This window comes from Thamnophis elegans, chromosome 10, assembly GCF_009769535.1.
Source record: "Thamnophis elegans isolate rThaEle1 chromosome 10, rThaEle1.pri, whole genome shotgun sequence".
Classification (NCBI taxonomy): domain Eukaryota; kingdom Metazoa; phylum Chordata; class Lepidosauria; order Squamata; family Colubridae; genus Thamnophis; species Thamnophis elegans.
Window position 1 is genome coordinate 11,028,959 of NC_045550.1, and position 19,008 is coordinate 11,047,966.

A 19,008-nucleotide genomic window follows, 5' to 3' on the forward strand; every position below is an offset into this window, starting at 1 on the left:
ATGTGTGTTTCTTATAGCTAACTGTAAAAAAAAAAAAAATAATACAAGGATGTATTGATTTTAAATGATGATTGATAAGGGAAATATTCTGTATTTCATCCACACATTGACGATAAAGAGAATACTATGAAGGAAAAAAATAGTCATATAAAATTAAATTAAGTTGGTTTTTAAATTTTAAAATCATATATTTTTGTACAAAAGTGAGTGGCACGTTCCTGAAAATAGGAGGTGTTCTGGTCATATTCATATCCTCATTTAGATTTTTTAAAATCATAATTGCACATTCTCCTGTATTACATATATGCCACTCATAAATAAAAAACAAGATTCTCAATATTGCTAGTATACATCATTGATCATAGTTAAACAGTATTTCATAAAATATTAGTAGAAATAAGTGTGTTTAATTTTTTAAAAAAGTCTACAATCACATGCAAGGGTATATATTTTTGAAAGCAAGAATCATAAATGTCAATTTTAAAAGCAAAGTGCTACTGCATAGGCTCTAGCAGATTTTTAATGGATTTTTTTAGTTTTATTTTTTTACAAACCTTAGTTTTATAATAGAGTTTTGAATTAACATTCTCACGAAAATGTGTACAGCCAAATGTCAATGGCTATTGAAATGAAAGGCAAAGTTAAGCAATAAAAAAATCCAGCCCTATATTCATTCTGCGAAATATCAGATAGATGCTGACATCTTACAACCCACGAGGAGAGTAGCTTAAGATAAACAGGAGGAGGAAAAAATTAAACCTGGTCCCTTAAAAGAGGGGCGTGGGGGGGGAGAATTGTATAGCTGTCTTCCCAAAAAACAGCAGCTACTGGATATATTAATATACATATTTGTCCTATTCAATAGGACTGTTTTATAAGTAAAAGGCTCCCAAACTCAATCAGGATTCTTTATCACAAAAACCCCCAAAATTCACCTATATGAGATATGGCTAGCAGGCACATTGAATATTTGGCAGTGTAGCCAATAGATGTAATCTGTCAAACATCCAGAGATTGATTGTGGGAAGTTACATTGCATATACAACTCTTAGGTTCATACCCAAAGGTCCTTTTTCAAGGGGCAACTTTGGACTTTGTGGTTTTTCTCTGAAGACATTTCACTTCTCATCCAAGAAGCTTCTTCAGGTCTTCAGAAATGTCTTCAAAGAAAAACCAGAAAGTTCAGTTGCCTCTGAAATAGCACTTTGGGGACAACCATGATCTGGATGACTAAGAATCTCCATAGACTCTTACGTTCAGAGTATTAGTTGATGCAACTGAAGCTCTAACTTTCAGCCTCTTTGCAAGTTATGGATGTGCTAACTGGAATAGGGGCAGTCTGCTAGGAATCCTGAAGGCTGTGTTCCCAAGACACAGTACTCAGATGTGCCAAATTGAAGGCAGCTTATTTAATTTGTGTACTTCTAAGAATGTTCATGTCATTAATAATTTGATTATTGATTTCCAATTAGGTACTGATGGGCTTGGCAATTTCTATTTCACCTTAATGTACAGTTCAACCATCGTATCTTCAAGCTTTATGTAGGAAGAACTGACAATGGTATACTATAGTCCAGTGTTTTTCAACCTTGGCAACTTGAAGATGTCCGGACTTCAACTCCCAGAATTCCCCAGCCAGCGAATGCTGGCTGGGGAATTCTGGGAGTTGAAGTCCGGACATCTTCAAGTTGCCAAGGTTGAAAAACACTGCTATAGTCAATGTTTTATGGAACACTGATGTGTGTATCATTGTTTATCCTCTCCAGAAATGTATATTTAAAAAAAAACCAACCTTCCACAGAATTCTTTACGTAAGCATTATAGTAAAGAAGATTTTGTTTTTTAAGTATTCCACTGAGGTTTATTCACAACATCAGATTTTAAGCATTTGTTCAGCAGCTGCCAAATGATAAAGGAAATTTTCCGTTGCTGGTGGGAATCGCTTTCGTTTCAGTGCTTCTAAGTTAAGTGATGGTTTCTCACCATTATGAATGACTTCTGTGAATGAAGCCAGATTTGTCAAGATTTCCTTTGTCTTCAATGAAACATCCTGCAGACGTGTTTTAGAATAAAGAGAGCAAATATGAAATAGTTGGTTAAAAACAAATGCTCTTCTTACTCTGAGATGTATCAGACTATGTTAGGTAAAAATAATAAAGATGGGATACAAATAAATAGTAGTAAACCAAGTCCATCTTCTGAGATGGAATACTATTAGAATAGCTAGCTTCATGCAATTTCATATTACTGCTACTGTTCTGAATGTTGTCAATATATGAATCACACATACAATCACACAATGTCTAGGTTTATGCATAGCATTTGAAATGTGCTAGATGGTATGTTGCTCAAACTCAACCACTGTATTTTTTTAATTAGCAATTTAGAACACTGCATGTACTCTGCCAATTGTGGCTTATCAAAGAAACATGTAAACAAATAATGGCAAATATGATGCATGAATTCAAATTATCTCTATATACAAGCTTAATTGATAGATAGATATGCAGCTTTCTGATAAGGTTGTTTTTCAGTGCTATTTGAAGATGCCATGGACTACAAATATATGTGGTATATAGCAGTGTTTCTCAACCTTGGCAACTTGAAGTTGTCTGGACTTCAACTCCCAGAATTCCCCAGCCAGCGAATGCTGGCTGGGGAATTCTGGGAGTTGAAGTCCAGGCATCTTCAAGTTGCCAAGGTTGAGAAACACTGCTATATAGTACCCAGTATTTGTTCATCATGAAAAAGTGGGGTAAGGTGCCACGAGTAATGCATAAAGGTAGTCTATTCATTTAACGACTGTTCAAAGTTACAATATTAACTGCACAAATGGTATTTACATTGGCTTTCTGAGTTCTGATTGTTATAGCATCCTTGCAGTCATGTGATTATAATTTCTGATGTTCCCTGCTGGTTTCCCACAAGTAAAGTCAATGGGGAGACTGGCAGGAAGTTGGAAGTCATAGTCAAGTGAGGTCTTCCCACTTAATGACCTGCATGGCCATCACTTAACAATGGAATTGGAATTTCTGTTGCTAAGTGACACAGCCTTGTGACATCACACCTTACAATGATGCTGCTCGCAACAGCAATTCTAGTCCCAATTGCTACTGTCCCAGTAGCCAGGGGCTATTTGTATAGTTAAAAGAGAATGAAATAAATTATCAAATGCAGAGACCTGTGTTTATAACTATGTGTTTGGCTGTAATCTTCTGAGAAGCTGAGAGGTCAAGATGATAAGCAGGAAAATAATGCAAAAAGAGTGAGGCTTTATAATGCACATGGCGGGACTAGGACTTTTTATCTTAGGTTTTGAAGGATTTTAAGTGGTTTTTTTTTGTCTTTTTCTAAAACCAATTAAATTATTATTTTGAGGTTTATGTTATAGGCTTTTTGCTTCTTATCTCAAAAACTTGTATTTTAAAATAAATTAAGGAATCAAAAGTGGCAAACATGGCCAAAAGATATTTCACTGATTGGAAAAACAAGTTACTTTGAGGCCACAGATGACCCATTCCTATTCAGAGTATCAAGGGGTAACCAGCACTGGTCAACTTTTGACTCACATATTTATGTAAGTAAATTAAGGTGGTGAATATTTCCAATTTAATTTATGAAGAACTTAACAGTTCTACATTATATATAGATTCAAGGAACAATGGCTTGCTCTAAATCAAATTAATTTCAGCTCCAGCTTTGTTTAAAAGCAGGTTTTTAATCTTAAAATAAAAGCTGGTCCCTTCTCTGCCTTCCATAGAAAGACACGTAGCCTGAAGTTTTGCCAGAGCTCAGTCAGTCATCTAAACCATCTTTAACCCTGGCTTAAATACTAATAACTAATTCTAAACCAGGAGCATATAACAAAATAATATTAAAGACTGAAGTAATACAGAAGCTTAACCTTTATAACTTGACTGTTTGATTTCTCTGGATCTTCTGCAGACTGAACAATTAGCTGACCAAGTTCTTTATGCAATTTTCCCATTGTCATCGCCTCTGAGGAGAAAGAGAAGTACACCACCACTCATTTCCTTTATATAAATAAATGAAAATAAAATATAACTCTCATAAAGCAAAACTGCAATCACAACATCAGAATGTGGGCCAAAAGACCATATTGCCCTATAAAAGGTACATTTCTGCCATACAAAAGACCACCTTGTCCCACAAAAGGTACACATTTGTAGATCAATAATTCTTCATACTTTTTGGGGGGTATTGTTGACAAGAGGAATGGCTGTGTTTATTGTTTAATGTTATATGGCCCCGGTTATGCATAGTATATATGTGACTGTACGAAATGAAAATGGAAAATAAAAAAATGCATTTACACAAGAATTCTTCATACTGCATTCAATGACAATCAATGCTGAAATTTTCCTTCTCTGTAATTTAACAATAGAGCTGAACTGATAGAATTCCCCTACTCTGATGTCTTTCAGGATCCATATTTCGGTTTCTGTATAGTAGCATCATTTCTCCCCATCAGAAAAGAACACTTATGTGGTGGCATTGCTTTTATCCAATGAGACAATTAAATGAAAATCCTACTGTTAATAAAACAACTTTTAATTCTTCCAAATCATCCCTTTAAATAAGTATTTCCCCTATCTGTTTCCATGTGTCTGGGGAGCATTTGGACCAGAGGAATGCACTACACAATAGAGGAAGATATTGAAATTTCCCACACCACTTTCCACATTTGGGAGACTTGAGGACAGGAGAATTAGAACAGCAATGGGCAGAAGGAGACATTATAGAATGCCATTACACAGGACTATTTCTTCTTGCCTTTTGGTCTTATTCTAGAGTCCTGGATGCCAATTTGGCTTCAATCTGCTAATACCAGTAATAAGATCATGCTCCTCCATGACCTAGGTACAAGGTAAAACTGGTGCGAATAAACTAAATCCTGATTGGTGAAAACATGGAAGTTCCTCAACAAAAACATTTGTTCTTCCAGGCCTTATGTGCCTAGGAGCTGTAACACCAAGGAAGGTGGTTTGTAATGTTTCTCTTAGAGATCTTTATGGCAATCAGATACACTGATGTATACTGGATATAAGAGCACATATTTTTGGCTGGCCATGAGGGAATGGGGTCTGGTGTTGAAATTCATGGCCATCATGACAGATATAGCAATAGCAGTTAGACTTATATACCGCTTCATAGGGCTTTCAGCCCTCTCTAAGCGGTTTACAGAGTCAGCACATCGCCCCCACAGTCTGGGTCCTCATTTCACCCACCTCGGAAGGATGGAAGGCTGAGTCAACCTTGAGCCGGTGAGATTAGAACCGCTGAACTGCAGATAACAGTCAGCTGAAGTGGCCTGCAGTACTGCACCCTAACCAGTACGCCACCTCGGCTCTTCGAGCTTGGAGACCAGAGCCCAATTCATACAGGAAACTGCATTACATCTTGTCTTTACCTCAGAGCAATTGGAACAAATTGGACGGGGGGGGAACGTTTCCATCAAACTTTTGTCATGATCAGATCACTTCCTAGTCACTGTGATACTACAGGTAGTCCTCGTTTAGCAACAATTCACAGGGGGCTGAAAAAGCAATTTTACAATTTTATATGAAGCAAAGGAAAACTGAAGATCGTAAGTTCAGCTGTGGCTTCCCTTAGCAATTGCTTCCCTTAGTGACTGAGTTGTCAGTCCCAATTGTGGTTGCTAAATGAGAACTACCTGTAGTCAGTTCTGGTGACTTCCAGAGGGCAGAAAAATACCAATTAGGACTTTTGATTTTAGGCACCTCATAAATTCGATTACTTTTAAGAATTTTCCCAGTGCTCTGGGGGTCAATTTTATCATAATCATGATAAAATGTTTGCTTATGGATTGTTGTAGTAATCTCTGGAATTGCCCCAGAGTTGAGTCAGAAATGATTCTTCTTAGTAATCAATCTAAGGGGTCTTTATTTTTTAAGGAACTCTGGGAAATGAATTGTCAGAAAAGAAAAGGAGAATTGAATTTAATTGAACATGTCACAAGCACAGTTTGAGCTTGGATGTATTAGGAGCGAAGGATCATTTTTAATGATTATCGAAGATATTATAATGGATATTTTAACATTATTTTATAATGTAGTGAGCCACCCAGAACCATATCCCATATGCAAACAAAGACATATATCTGTACATGAGGAAAGTTGATAGCATACAAACCTTTTGCTTGCTGTGAAATGGTGATTTCACTTTCAGCCAGGTTGACATACACATCATAAAGATCTATCCTGTTGTTCACTTCTGAATCTATACATCCAGCAATGTACCCTAAGGGGAAAATATTTTAGTATGTTTCAGTAAAATCATTCTCACTAGAAGTACTTTAATATGAGGTCCTTGGTGGTCTCTGAGTTTGGATGTTTTCTTGCAGACGTTTTAATTACCAAACTAGATACCATCATCAGTGCTAGTAGAGAGTGAGTTTTGCTCTCCTTTTATATACTAGTGACTTAGCCTCTCAGTATTGATGGGCATAGCCTTGGAGATGCCTTCATTGGGATATTGTTTGCTTCTGGATTGTTGTAGTAATGTTAATCTTTGTGTTAATTTCTGCTCATCTGGGTGTTGAGGAGGTCTTTTGGTCTTGTTTTTGGCTTTTTGATTATCTCTTTTGAATGGTATGTTGATATTTTTCTCTATGTGCCTGTTGATGGTTGATTTGTGGGACTCAAACCAAAAGACCGCCTCATCAGCAATCAAACCCTAGATAAACAGAGATTAACACTATATCAACAATCAATAACAATTACAATATCCCAATCAAGGAACTACCAAAGCAGACAAACAAGTCAATCAAGGAACCACCAAGAACACTCCCACCAACTCTTAACAGGGCAAGTATATAAAATGGGAGCAAACCACACTCCCTACTAGCACTGATGATATTATATTTAGTAATAAAACATCCCAGAGTTCAATTATTTTTAAGAATTTTCCCAGTGCTCTGGGGGTCAATTTTTAAATTACAGCCGTCAAGACCTGGCTGTTCCGGCAGGCCTGGGGCTGATGAGTTCCCAGCCCCACTTGAATTGTTGTGATTGTTGTGTAGTTTTTAATCTGTTTCTTGTATCTTGTTTTTGTCTTGTTTGTTTTTTGTATTTCCCCCTTCCCCATTTGTTTGTTAGCTGCCCTGAGTCCCTCGGGAATAGGGCGGCATACAAGTATAATAAATATCCAACAACAAACAACTTGAGCTACAAATATTCTCTTCCATCACTTTTATATGAATTTAAGAAGTTTAAAATAACTTTTATTCATTTTATAGTCTTAAACATGCATGCTAACATTGGACAGCTACTAGTATCAGGAATTTACCTAATAAAGAATAGGTACGGAATTCTATATTCATATTCCACTATTCTACCACAAACTCCAAGCAACTACTTTTTGCAATAGATAAATAGGAGGAATTGTCCAGTACATTTCTGAACATCTGAGCCTTAATCACTATAGCAGTGACCCTTTGTTAATATTGTTTATAATATTTGAATATATTATCTGCCCCGTAAAGACATGGATGGCTATATAGATTTTATAAATAATGAACTGTTTTTTTCTATTACCACAAAAGTTAATTTAGTCGTTCTGCTATGTAATGCTGATTGATATCCATTATCAGTAATACCTGGACACATTTTTAACGCTTCTAATTCCTCATCATTCAGATGTACGTATGAATGAAGAATTGACCAATCTTGCCGGTGCCACACTAAGGCTGGCAATGCCCTAAAAGAAAAAAAAAGTTATATTATTTTAATACAATGGTTCATATCATCTCCTCAAAGGATGCACTAACTGGTCTTGTCCTCTTTGTCTAGGGATCAGGACTCTAAATCATATGACATAATTTCATCCATAGATAGTAAGTCATCCAAAAGATGGAAGGACATTTCTTTATAATATACTATATGGATGGATGCATGGCTAGCAGGCATATTCTGGCCCACCCTTTAAAACTGGAATTTTACAAAAGAAATACATAAAGTGTTAAGAAATGTTTTGAAGATGCCAATATTGCTGAGCATTGCTTTTACAGAATCTATAAATTGCTATTTTACAAAACAATTAACCACAATAGTGGATAAGTACACAGAGCTTACTTTGACACTATTCAGTAGGACCAATTATCTTAACAGACTGTTGTCTGTTTCAAACTCAAACTCATTTCATGCAATGGCTTATTGAACAGTTTTGTCAAATTAGGATTAGTTATATATCATAATCACATTTAAAAACTGCATTGGGGGATCCAATACCTCCACCAAAACTGATAGGGAAAACTACTATATGTAGAGAGAACAAATCCCACTCCCCTGTAGCACTGAAGATGTTGAAATTTCTTCAGGACAACAACTAGAGAGCACCAAGAACTCCACAACTGATGCTACTTTATTCAGGCATTCTTTTATACAACAAAGATTGATTTATTTGTATCTTGCCTTTATTATTTTTACAAGTAACTCAAGGCTCTCAAACGTATTGAACATTTATCCTCCTATTTTCCCCACAACAACAACCCTGTGAAGTGGGTAGGGCTGAGAGATGCCCAAAGTCACCCAGCTGGCTTTAATGGCTAAGGTGGAACTTGAACTCTTGGCCTCCTGCTTTATAATCTGGCACCTTAACCACCCAATCAAAGATATTTCCTTCAATGTGTTGTGAAAAGTTTGGCATTGTGAATTAATTTTACTGACTGCATGGTAACAGAGGACGTAGGTTAGCAGTGCAATCAACATTAAGGACCTGCTGAAATTGAAGGCCAGGGAAAGGTAAAATAAAAGACCCCTTTTGAACTGGACTTTCAGTGGACTTTTGAAAACAATGGAAAGTTAAACCACTGTTGAATTTTGATACCAAACCAGGCCACCTACAAGTTGAAGTGCAAGGACTCATATTACACCCACGCGCGCACCCCGTTTCTCCAAAAATACAACCTACCCCGAAAGTAAGACCTAGCTTGATTCCTACCTGTGCGCCCAATGTAAGCCCTATACCTCCCCAAATAAGCCTTAAGACCCCGCCCACACCAGGGTGCACGGGTGAAAATGAAGCTAGGGTGGGGATGGGTGGGTGGAGCTGCCCTATTACTTACCTTCAGACAGTTGCAGCCAGGCATACCCCGACACCTGCCTTGCTGACCCATTTCTTCTGCAGCCAATAAGGCTTTCCTGAAGGCCTCTGCAGCCAATAACAGAGCTCTGGATCGATCCAGAGCTCTATTATCAGCCGCAGAGGCCTTCAGGAAAGCCTCGGTGGCCGCAAAAGAAGAACCTGAACACATCTGACAGTGAAAAAGAGGCTGGAGGCGATATGCGCAAATGAGGTGAGTCAGTGTACCACACCCCCCCCCGAAAATAAGACCTGGTGCTTTTTTTTGGTTGGCAAAAAATATAAGGCAGGGTCTTATTTTTGGGTAAACAGTGTGTGTGTGTGTGTGTGTGTGTGTGTGTGTGTGTGTGTGTGTGTGTGCGTGTGTGGTGTGTGTGTGTGTGTGTGTGTGTGGTGTGTGAATTTCTATTAGAAATAAATAAGGAATTTGTCCAAGAGACTTGAAAATGAAATTAAGTGAAGGAGTACCTTTTATTTCATCAATGTATTTTACCTTGTAAATTCGAGGATAGTTTCTATTCTTGGGTGATATACTACAATTCTTTTCTTTAACATGAGTGCAGTATACAGGATGACTGTTTCCATTCCAAACTGAAACACTATATCTAGGACAATCAGAAGTTAAATAGAATCTTAATATAACATAATAGAATTCTGTACAATTAACAACAAAACTATACAAGCAATTATAATTTACTTAAATTCACTTTTTATGAAGAGGCAAAATTCGTTCAGCTTTTACAGAATACTTCTTAGATATATCAAGCTACAGTTTGTTATTACATCTATATCATGGCTTGTTTAACTCACAATTAATTAGATGCGCCTAACATGCCAAGCCATTGTTTATAAGCTCCAATGTCCAAACCAATAATTTGAACCTGGCATTTATCTTACTTTTTTTTAGAATACAAACATTTTGTATCTTTTACATCTTTTTTGCTTTTGAAAAAGTCGGGGCAGCTTTATTAAAAACCATCCTACTAATTCAATTGATGCCAGGGTGTTATTTTTCTCAACATCTGGAGGGAGAGGACACAAAAGGGAAACCAAATTCAGGCTCTGAAAAACTCTTGGGGCTCTCAAGAATCCTCTTATGCTGATGTCAGCCTTGAGGAAAAAGCTGGTGATGCAACTATTTCAAAAGCAGTGGTTGTCATGCTTTCCTGGTCTGCTTACTTGGAAATAAATTTCATTGAAAGAAAGGGAGCTTATTTTCAAGAATGCATAGTTTTAACCCGAACTGTATTATTGATGGTTTTTTTAAAAAAAACCCTCACCTTTGACTGAGCCTGCAAGATAAGCTTTCCTGATATCAAAATCTTTGCTTAGGAAAGAACCATTTTCTTCACTCTGACAAATCCCCTTTGTAAGGACAGAAATATAACTCTCCATCATTTTTACCGGAGTCCCGTATTTCAGGTATATTCTGTAAAAATAAATTGAGCTTCAGTAATCTGGGCCAAAAAGAATAAATATAAGGTGTTTTTTTTTTACCCATGCAAACATTCACCCACTGTCGTTTTTGCAAGACTCGCTAAACCCCACAATGTGACCTGTGCTCCTTCCTCTTATTATCTTGCTTATTTCCCAATCAATAAAACTTTCTGTTCAGAGGATTTATTACAATTAATTTCAATACCTTCATATATTACTTTATAACTTTTAAACACCACACAGGAGATATTCCTTCAAGTCCATCAAGCCCCCATAACTTTCAAACATCCACATTCTACTTTCCTTTTTGCTGTTTTCCAAAAAAGTAAAGATTTTTCTTTTTAAACCATAAATTTACATCAGTCTTTCTACTGTCCAAAGTGGAAGGTGATTTTCCTAGGGAGATAGTAGAGCTTGTATTTTGGAAGACTCTTAATTTGAAAGACGTAAGCAGCTTTCTAAAGTAATTAAGAGAGAAAGTAGGCAGACCCAATGTCTCCCAGAGCTCTTAAACCTCCTGTAGACCACTATTTTATGATCTCTCTGCAGGGAGATTCTGTATGGAGAAATCTTGTGGGCAATCCCTTTTCCTCTCCTTGATCAGAAGAATTCTGAGGAGCCAATCCTTTTACTGGCTCCTATTACCACCATATTCATTAGCTTGACAAAAAGCAAGGCCATCCACTATTGCTGATTCTCGAAGTATTACCTCTATTAGCAATAATCTAACCTGGATATAATATGAATATGGTTAAACTGGTTTTTCTCCAGATAGAGATTTTATTTTTATTTCTATAGTCAGCTAGAACAGCTGTACATGAAGTTCTACATGCAGCTGGAACATGATCTAAATCATGCAGGAAAACAAATCTTGCTAGATTTATTGTGAGTAATGTGTTTACAATAGAATTACATTTGAGAAGAAATGCACTTCCACTTATTTACTTCATGAATGGTTTCCTGTGTGAGAACTGCTAGTAAGATACTATTACATGTCATTTTTGCAGTAAACCTTTTACTCAATTGAAATAATCAATAATTATATGTATTATTAATATGGTGGTAAGTAATCCCTTCAGAAATATTTTCACCTCTTAATTGGGACTACATTGGTGTGCAAAAGGGTTAGCTAATAAACCATGCAGTTGTGGAAAACGTATGAAGGAATACATACCTACAGAGAATCCTAGAGAAGGCGGCATACTTTTCCGGATTGAAGTCTTTGGTTGTCAGAACAATGGAAAAGTGAGTCACCTATGCAACATACAAAAAAAAAGTTAATGTCCAAATACTTTCTTGTAAAATAATAATATAAACAACTGGAAAGGAGAGACAACTTGGCAGATAAAGTTGCTTAGATCTACGTAAGAGCGGGACTTCGACAGGAAAGGTCCAATCATGGTGTCTGGGCAGTGAATTGTGGGGAAGATTGTTGAGAGTAGTTAGACTACAGAGGATCTTAAAGGAAGTAAATTATCTGGACCTGTTTCAATCAGAGTTAAGGCCCTTTCATGGGTCCATTGAGTGCATTGTTTTTGCCCATCCCTAGAATGGAAGGCCCTTCAAGGTCACTCATGCCCTAGTCCCCCTCATGAATGAACACCTGTAACATGGTGTATATGAGGCTGCCTTTGAAGGCCACAAGGAAACTATATAATTATTCCAGAATGCTATAGTGCAGGCAGGAATGGATGACTATACCAGGATATAGCAATAGCAGTTAGACTTATATACCGCTTCATAGGGCTTTCAGCCCTCTCTAAGCGGTTTAGAGAGTTGGCATATTGCCCCCACAATCTAGGTCCTCGTTTTACCCACCTCGGAAGGACGGAAGGCTGAGTCAACCCTGAGCCAGTGAGATTTGAACCGCCGAACTGCAGAACTAGCAGTCAGCTGAAGTGGCTGCAGTACTGCACCCTAACCACTGCGCCACCTCGGCTCTCTTGAGCTGCACAGGTTGCCAATTGGTTGCTGAATAAAATTCAAGGTACTGGTTATCTATAAAACTTTGTGTCTCATAAGACCTGTTTAACTGAAGAAGTGCTTATCTTCAATAGTCCTACCTGCCTAATAAGATCAGGTAGCTTGTTTAATTGAAGGGCTCTGGAGCATGAAGCAATGTTATCCATTGAGATCTAGGATGTATGCCTTCTTAGTTGTCACACCTGCTGTCTGGAGTAGCATTCCCATCAGGATCTGTATAGCTCCCAATCTGATGGAGTTCCAGATGTCACCAAAAACATGCCTTTGCTCCTAAGGCCTAGGGGTAGGATGGCTGCTGAGCCCATCAGCTTTGCTTTGGGATATTCGGGGGAATTGTTGTGTTCCTTCTGGATGCTCAGAATTATTCATGATTTTTGTTTTTGAACCACTGAGCATCATCAGGTGTTAGGCAGCCTTCATGTTTTAAATCAATCAATAAATTAAGTCTACCACATACTCGCTACAGACCAATACATCTTGAAAATAATACAAACATCCAGTTTAACTTCAGTTGATGCAACATAAAAACAGTTATTTTTTTATCGCAATTTTCCAAATTGCTTTTGTTATATGTATATAGTGTACTGATAGGGTATTCCTTATCTTATGAAATTAGCAGACACAAAAATCCAATTAATCTCTTAATAGAATAATGAATGTGCAAATAAGTTCTTTCCGTCAAGCCCCCTTTCTCCAAATTTCAAGCTTACCCTTTTCAAGGTAGAAGCCTCTGGAATTTCCATCGTTGTAATGTAAAACCATGTTAGTTTGTACTGACCAAATAGGAAAGTGTGAAGCTGTTTATTCTCATCTGTAAGGCAGCATTTTCTCAATAGGAGGTCTCTGAATGCAGTTGTTGTAGAAGGGTAACACCAAACCCACAAAGCATCTCCATTGGTATCTTTTTCTATGGTGGAAAGATGTTCACTGTGAGAATGCCAACAGCAGCAAGGGAGTAAATCGATCAGTTAATCAGATCCAATTGTGCATTCAACTTAATGCCCACCTTTACACATTTTAAAATTATTCATTTATTATGGAAGCCTTAATAGTTCAGGAAATTAACTCAGATTTATGGTAACTTACATACATGTATTTTAATCTGAAATGTGATATTAATCTGGAACAATTTTATTAAAAATGTGAATCATCTTTCTGGCCTATAGCCAGAGCAGCAAATTCTATATTTTAGCTAAAAGCACATTTAATTTAAAAACCATCACAAACTGTATTTCCTTATCTAGACTTCTTCTTTGCTTTGCCATTTCCCTTGTATTAAACTTTACACTGTATTCTTCTTGTAGCAAGAATCTCCTCTACTAGAATTTGTAAAAAAAAAAAAAAAAAGCACATACATTTGAGTGTGATAAATAACAATTTATTTGTTTTTAAGTTTTCCCATTATGATTTCCCTGCTAAATGAAGTGAGATAAGTGATGGCAAAAAAGGCTTCCCAAGTGAAGCCTTGATTCAAGAATGATTTCACATCAAGGGAAATCTAGTAACGTCTAGTAACTAAGACATTTATCCTGAGCATTTTATAACTTACCTACAACCAGCATTATATGGGGAAAGCAACGTTTATTTAAATCTTTCCCGTGCTATTAACTGCATTCTATTACTTTTCCACTCTCCATTCAGAAAAGGATTGGGGTTTTAGATAACCAGAAAAGGGGTGTTTTGCAAATTAGAGGCTATATAGGGCCTTTTTGTAAATTAACAGGAGCTGGTACAAGTGACATTTGCTCAACATTCAGAGCCACTATTACCTTAAGCCTACCTTACTTAACGGCAATAGCTAAATTCAGAGACCACCCTAAGTTATAAAGTGACTGGATTTATTCTAACTTTGTACGTTGTTGGGTGGAATGCTGCCTGTAAAGTCTCCTTTAAATCAGTGTTTCTCAACCTTAGCAACTTGAAGATGTCAGGACTTCAACTCCCAGAATTCCCCAGCCAGCGAATGCTGGCTGGGGAATTCTGGGAGTTGAAGTCCTGACATCTTCAAGTTGCTAAGGTTGAGAAACACTGCTTTAAGTCAAGTGCAACTTCTGATGGCTACATTGGCAATAATACATAAGTAGTTTTGTCACTGCCTTCTTCTTTTTCAATTCACGGCCGTGGAATTTGCTTTGATCTTCTATTTCAGTATTAAACAAGATTGAACCTTGAACACGGTTTGTTTTGTTTCAATTTCCCCCACGGTGCTGTGCTCTAGCTGTACTTATTTAAAGATAAGGAGGCATTCGGAACAGGGGCGAGTCAAAAAGAACCACCCTCGAAGAATGAACACTCCTCCGCTCGCTTATTCCTGCATGCAAAGTCGTTTTTTTCCACCTTTCTTTTCCAGCCTTCTCTACTCTTTCTGCATAGGCATAGACGAACCTGAAATTAGTGCAATAATGCTGTTGGATCCTGCATCACCAAAGGCAAAACGCTTACGGCTCTCCACTCAATTAGAAGAGGCTAAAAAGGAAGATGATCCCACCACTGCTTGAAGAACACACAATTCCCCCTTTTCAGAATAGAAATAGGGAGGGGAAACGAGGGGTGTTAACCAGCTCTCCCCCCCCCCCCCCATCAGCCGACATTCCCACGGCATGCAGCCAGGAGCCGAGACGCGCTTACCAATCAAACCTACACCCAGGAGCAGCTGAGCCTCCGTCTCTGCCATCTTTCTCCTCCCAGCGCCAGGATCCCTCCTCTGTTTCCTGAGAGGCCCATCATGGGCCTCATAGCGGCAGAATAATTGGGTAACACGCCTCCCGGCTTCCGGCTTGATTTCGGTCTTCGCTTGCAAAAGCCAAGGCGCGCCCGTATGCAAGCGTGAAGCGCCTCCGCGAGATTTCCCCCCCCCTCGTTTATTTTAAAGCCTCTGGCAGTGAAGCCAAATTTGCTTTTTTCTTAGCAGCACAGTGGTACGAGGCGTAAATCAGCATGCCACGGAAAGTCCTCTAGTCCAGTGTTTCTCAACCTTGACAACTTGAAGATGTCTGGACTTCAACTCCCAGAATTCCCCAGCCAGCGAATGCTGGCTGGGGAATTCTGGGAGTTGAAGTCCAGACATCTTCAAGTTGCCAAGGTTGAGAAACACTGCGTCTAGTCCACGTTTGTGCTGAATGGGGAATTCGTATTAGAGGATCCAATTCAGCTAAAGCAGTGTTTCTCAATCTTGGCTGGGGAATTCTGGGAGTTGAAGTCCGGACATCTTCAAGTTGCCAAGGTTGAGAAACACTGCTCTAGTCCACATTTGTGCTGAATGGGGAATTCGTATTAGAGGATCCAATTCAGCTAAAGCAGTGTTTCTCAATCTTGGCTGGGGAATTCTGGGAGTTGAAGTCCGGACATCTTCAAGTTGCCAAGGTTGAGAAACACTGAGCTAAAAGTTTCTTTGGGTCATTGCTAAAATGTTCTTACCGCTTATTTTCCTTTCCGACTTCACCAGATTTTGCTCCCATGAAATGTCAGTCTTTTGAGTTCCGCTCTCCAGAGCAACAGAGAATAAGTATGTATTTGGCATCATTTGTTCCATGTGACCATACCACACTTTGGGGAGACTTTTCCCTTTCTTTGAGGAGTAATTTTCACAGTTGTAATTGTAAGCACTATTTTGCCTTTACATCAATTGTGCTGCCAAGAAGCTTAAGACACTTAGCAATCCATGGCCATTAGGACTTGAATTGCAAGCTAGACTGAACATTGTTTTCCACAAATATTACACAGTATAGATAGGTTTAGTGCTCCTGATTATCAACATACCTTCGAGATCATGGTTACTCCTAGCATTTCCATAATGGAGTTCAAAGGGCTGCCACAGAACCTCTTGTCCTAGTTTTATTTTAATAATATGTTCCAGAATGTGTTCCTACAATGACAATTTCCCAGATCTGAGTAGTCATCATCATCATCCCTGCTTCCTCTACAAGCTAAAAGGGAGGGATCCAGCCAAGTGAAAGACAACTAACAACTAGGATTATGCTCTATATTTTTCTTCAGAAATCAGACCTGAAGGAGTCCTAGATAACGTAAGATAATGCCTCAGTCACCATGAAAGATTCTGTCCATTACATATATATTTATATGGCTTGAATTGGCATGCACATATGCTTTCCTCTTATTAGTCTAGTTCAATGAACTTGATTTAAAACCCATTTTAGGATCTAGAGATCTTGGGAAGATAATCTGCAAATAAAGTCCCACTGGAATTTCATCTTAAACAGCCAAATTGGTTTCTAAAAGTAGACTTTTTTCTGTCATATTTGTAAGGTTTCATAAAGCCATAATTTGTTAGCATACTAAATCTCAATTTTACTTTTATGTTATCTTTATAAAGGTATGTATTTATGTTGCAAAAATTGAGTTATTTTGTTTATACTGATTTTAGATATTTTAAGTCTTTGATACAGAAGTTTTTGAAATAATCAGAACTGCTTTTTCATGTGCATTAGAGGCATGAGAAAAACTTAGTGTAACACAAATATGCCATTTTTGCATACTATGATATGCATATCATCTGACTCCATCATCCTATGCCCATGTATCCCAGCATTTGATTTTGAATGGCAAGCAAATTGAAGAGGTTACATTTTTGTTGAATATGAGTAGACTTTCTGCACGCTTGATAGCCCTGATTTATGATCCTAATGAGTTTCATTTACATTGAAGCACATAATCAGACAAATGAGGTATTAACTTTCTCAATATTGTGGCTGGGTTCATCCAGAAAACTAAGTCATGAACTTACTGTTTTGATTCAGTATTATCCACAGATAGTTGAGATTTGTTCACTAGATGTAGTTAAATTGTAGCTTAAATAGATACATTATACCACCTTGAAAATTAAATTATGGGAATGATTCTTTTTTGCAACAGAGTGCAATCCTGGAAAGGAAATTTTAGTTATTGGTGACCATTGTGCATCATAGTAAATTAAAAATGAAGCCCTTCTTTAATTCTTAAAGAAATTTAAAAAGCATGGCTTAACTGATTTCTTGTCATGTGGCCTGGTTCACCAAATATACTAGAACTAGACAATCACTCATATTTTGTAAACCATAATTATGTTTGCATACAGCACCTCAGTGGCTAAACAAGGATTAATGTAATATCCAGCCTTTGCGACTTTCATAGACAAATAGAACCTTCAGTTTGGGTTTTCCTAGCTCTGAGTCAGCATTTCATGGTCTAGTACCGGGATGGCGAACCTATGGCACACGGAGCCATTTGGCATGGCACGCAAGGCGTTTTCCTGCGCGTTGGTCAGCTGAGTTTAGCCTTTTAAAAGCCATTTTTTTTGCCCTTCCCAGGCTCCAGAGGCTTTATAGGAGCCTGGGGAGGGTGAAAAGAGCCTCCTCCCCCACCCCGGAGACCCTCTGAAGGCTTCAGGAGCTTCCTTGAAGCCTTCGGAATGCAAAAAACCGGCCCGATGGGCACAACTGGAAATTCAGGAACGGAGGGTCGGTTTAAGTCTCCAGAGACTTCAGGAGGCTTCCCTGAAGTCTCCGGAAGGCAAAAAACGACCCTACGAGCAAACTGGAAGTCACTTCCAGTTTGCTCGTAGGGCTGTTTTTAGTCCGCGGTCCCTGAAGCCTCCGGAGGGCCTTCGGAGAGGCGGGGGAGGCTGTTTTCGCCCTCCCCATGCTCCTATAAAGCCTCTGGAGCCTGGGGAGGGCGAAAAAAGCATGCAAAAAAAAATGGGGGGAGCGCTTCTCATGCGCGCATGCACATGGGTCACACATTGCATTATGGGTGCGGCACGCCCACGCACGCCTCCCCCTGCGCTCCCCCCACTTATGGTCCGCAAGCCAAAAAAGGTTCACCATCGTTGGGCTAGTTAAGACTAAGTCTATTGAATAGGAACCACAGCCCTCTTCCCTGTCCATGCTGGTAAATGGTAGGATAGATACTAGCCTAGGCCAAGGCAGGTTAAATCGTCTGTCCTTAACACGAAACAACATTTAGGAAGAAGCCGGTCCCAAGGCATTCAGAGACACAATAATACCCAGGGCAATTGTTCTGAAGCCAATTCAATTCAAACCTTTATTGTCAAGAGTTCATGTGTACAATGAGATGGGCTGACCCTCCCTTCGTGCATTCCCACCCCAACACAATACAATTCAAAGTGAAAGACAAAAAATCCTTAGCCCAGTGAATCCTACTAATAAACACCCAGTCCAATTGCACCGTGTGAACTTATTGCACGAACCGCCTGCCACGAGTCAATCGTACTATGTTGCTGTAGGGTTATTTTCCATTCAGGAATCTGACAGTCCAAGTCCACTAAATAAAAAGTAACAAGCAAACGCCCTCTGAAAATGAAGATAAAATTCAGAGCTGCACCATTCCTTTCTTCGCCTTTTGAGTTAGCCTTCCCTCCGGGAGGCAACCTGAACTTTCCGCACATGCGCACACTTAACTGGAGGCGGGGGTTTCCACAGGGAGGCCGTCTAATCGGTTCTCTTCCGG

The 19,008-nt window shown here is 38.6% G+C and overlaps 1 protein-coding gene across 2 annotated transcripts; it reads right to left on the reverse strand.

Moving 5' to 3' along the window:
* Window positions 1–1,711: 1,711 nt before the first annotated feature.
* Window positions 1,712–15,476, reverse strand: DENND10 (DENN domain containing 10). Of its 2 annotated transcripts, none has more exons than XM_032225828.1 (9): window positions 15,172–15,476; window positions 13,254–13,450; window positions 11,735–11,814; window positions 10,404–10,552; window positions 9,617–9,728; window positions 7,640–7,740; window positions 6,175–6,282; window positions 3,905–3,999; window positions 1,712–2,050 (listed from the first exon to the last, which is right to left on the reverse strand). In XM_032225828.1, the coding sequence occupies exons 1-9, from the start codon at window positions 15,215–15,217 to the stop codon at window positions 1,874–1,876; spliced, it is 1,065 nt and encodes a 354-aa protein (XP_032081719.1). In that variant the 5' UTR covers window positions 15,218–15,476; the 3' UTR covers window positions 1,712–1,873. The 2 variants fall into 2 exon arrangements, with proteins under 2 accessions (XP_032081719.1, XP_032081720.1); XM_032225829.1 differs by lacking the exon at window positions 15,172–15,476 and adding an exon at window positions 14,929–15,054.
* Window positions 15,477–19,008: the final 3,532 nt, after the last annotated feature.

What these genes read in the sequence shown, in the direction of transcription:
- DENND10 (XM_032225828.1), bottom strand. Translation starts at nt 15,217, where the DNA reads ATGGCAGAGACGGAGGCTCAGCTGCTCCTGGGTGTAGGTTTGATTG. An exon ending in AGGCTTCTACCTTGAAAAGG is followed by an intron (nt 11,815 to 13,253) that starts GTAAGCTTGAAA and finishes TATGTTGCATAG; the next exon opens with GTGACTCACTTTTCCATTGT. An exon ending in ACTATCCTCGAATTTACAAG is followed by an intron (nt 7,741 to 9,616) that starts GTAAAATACATT and finishes TTTTTCTTTTAG; the next exon opens with GGCATTGCCAGCCTTAGTGT.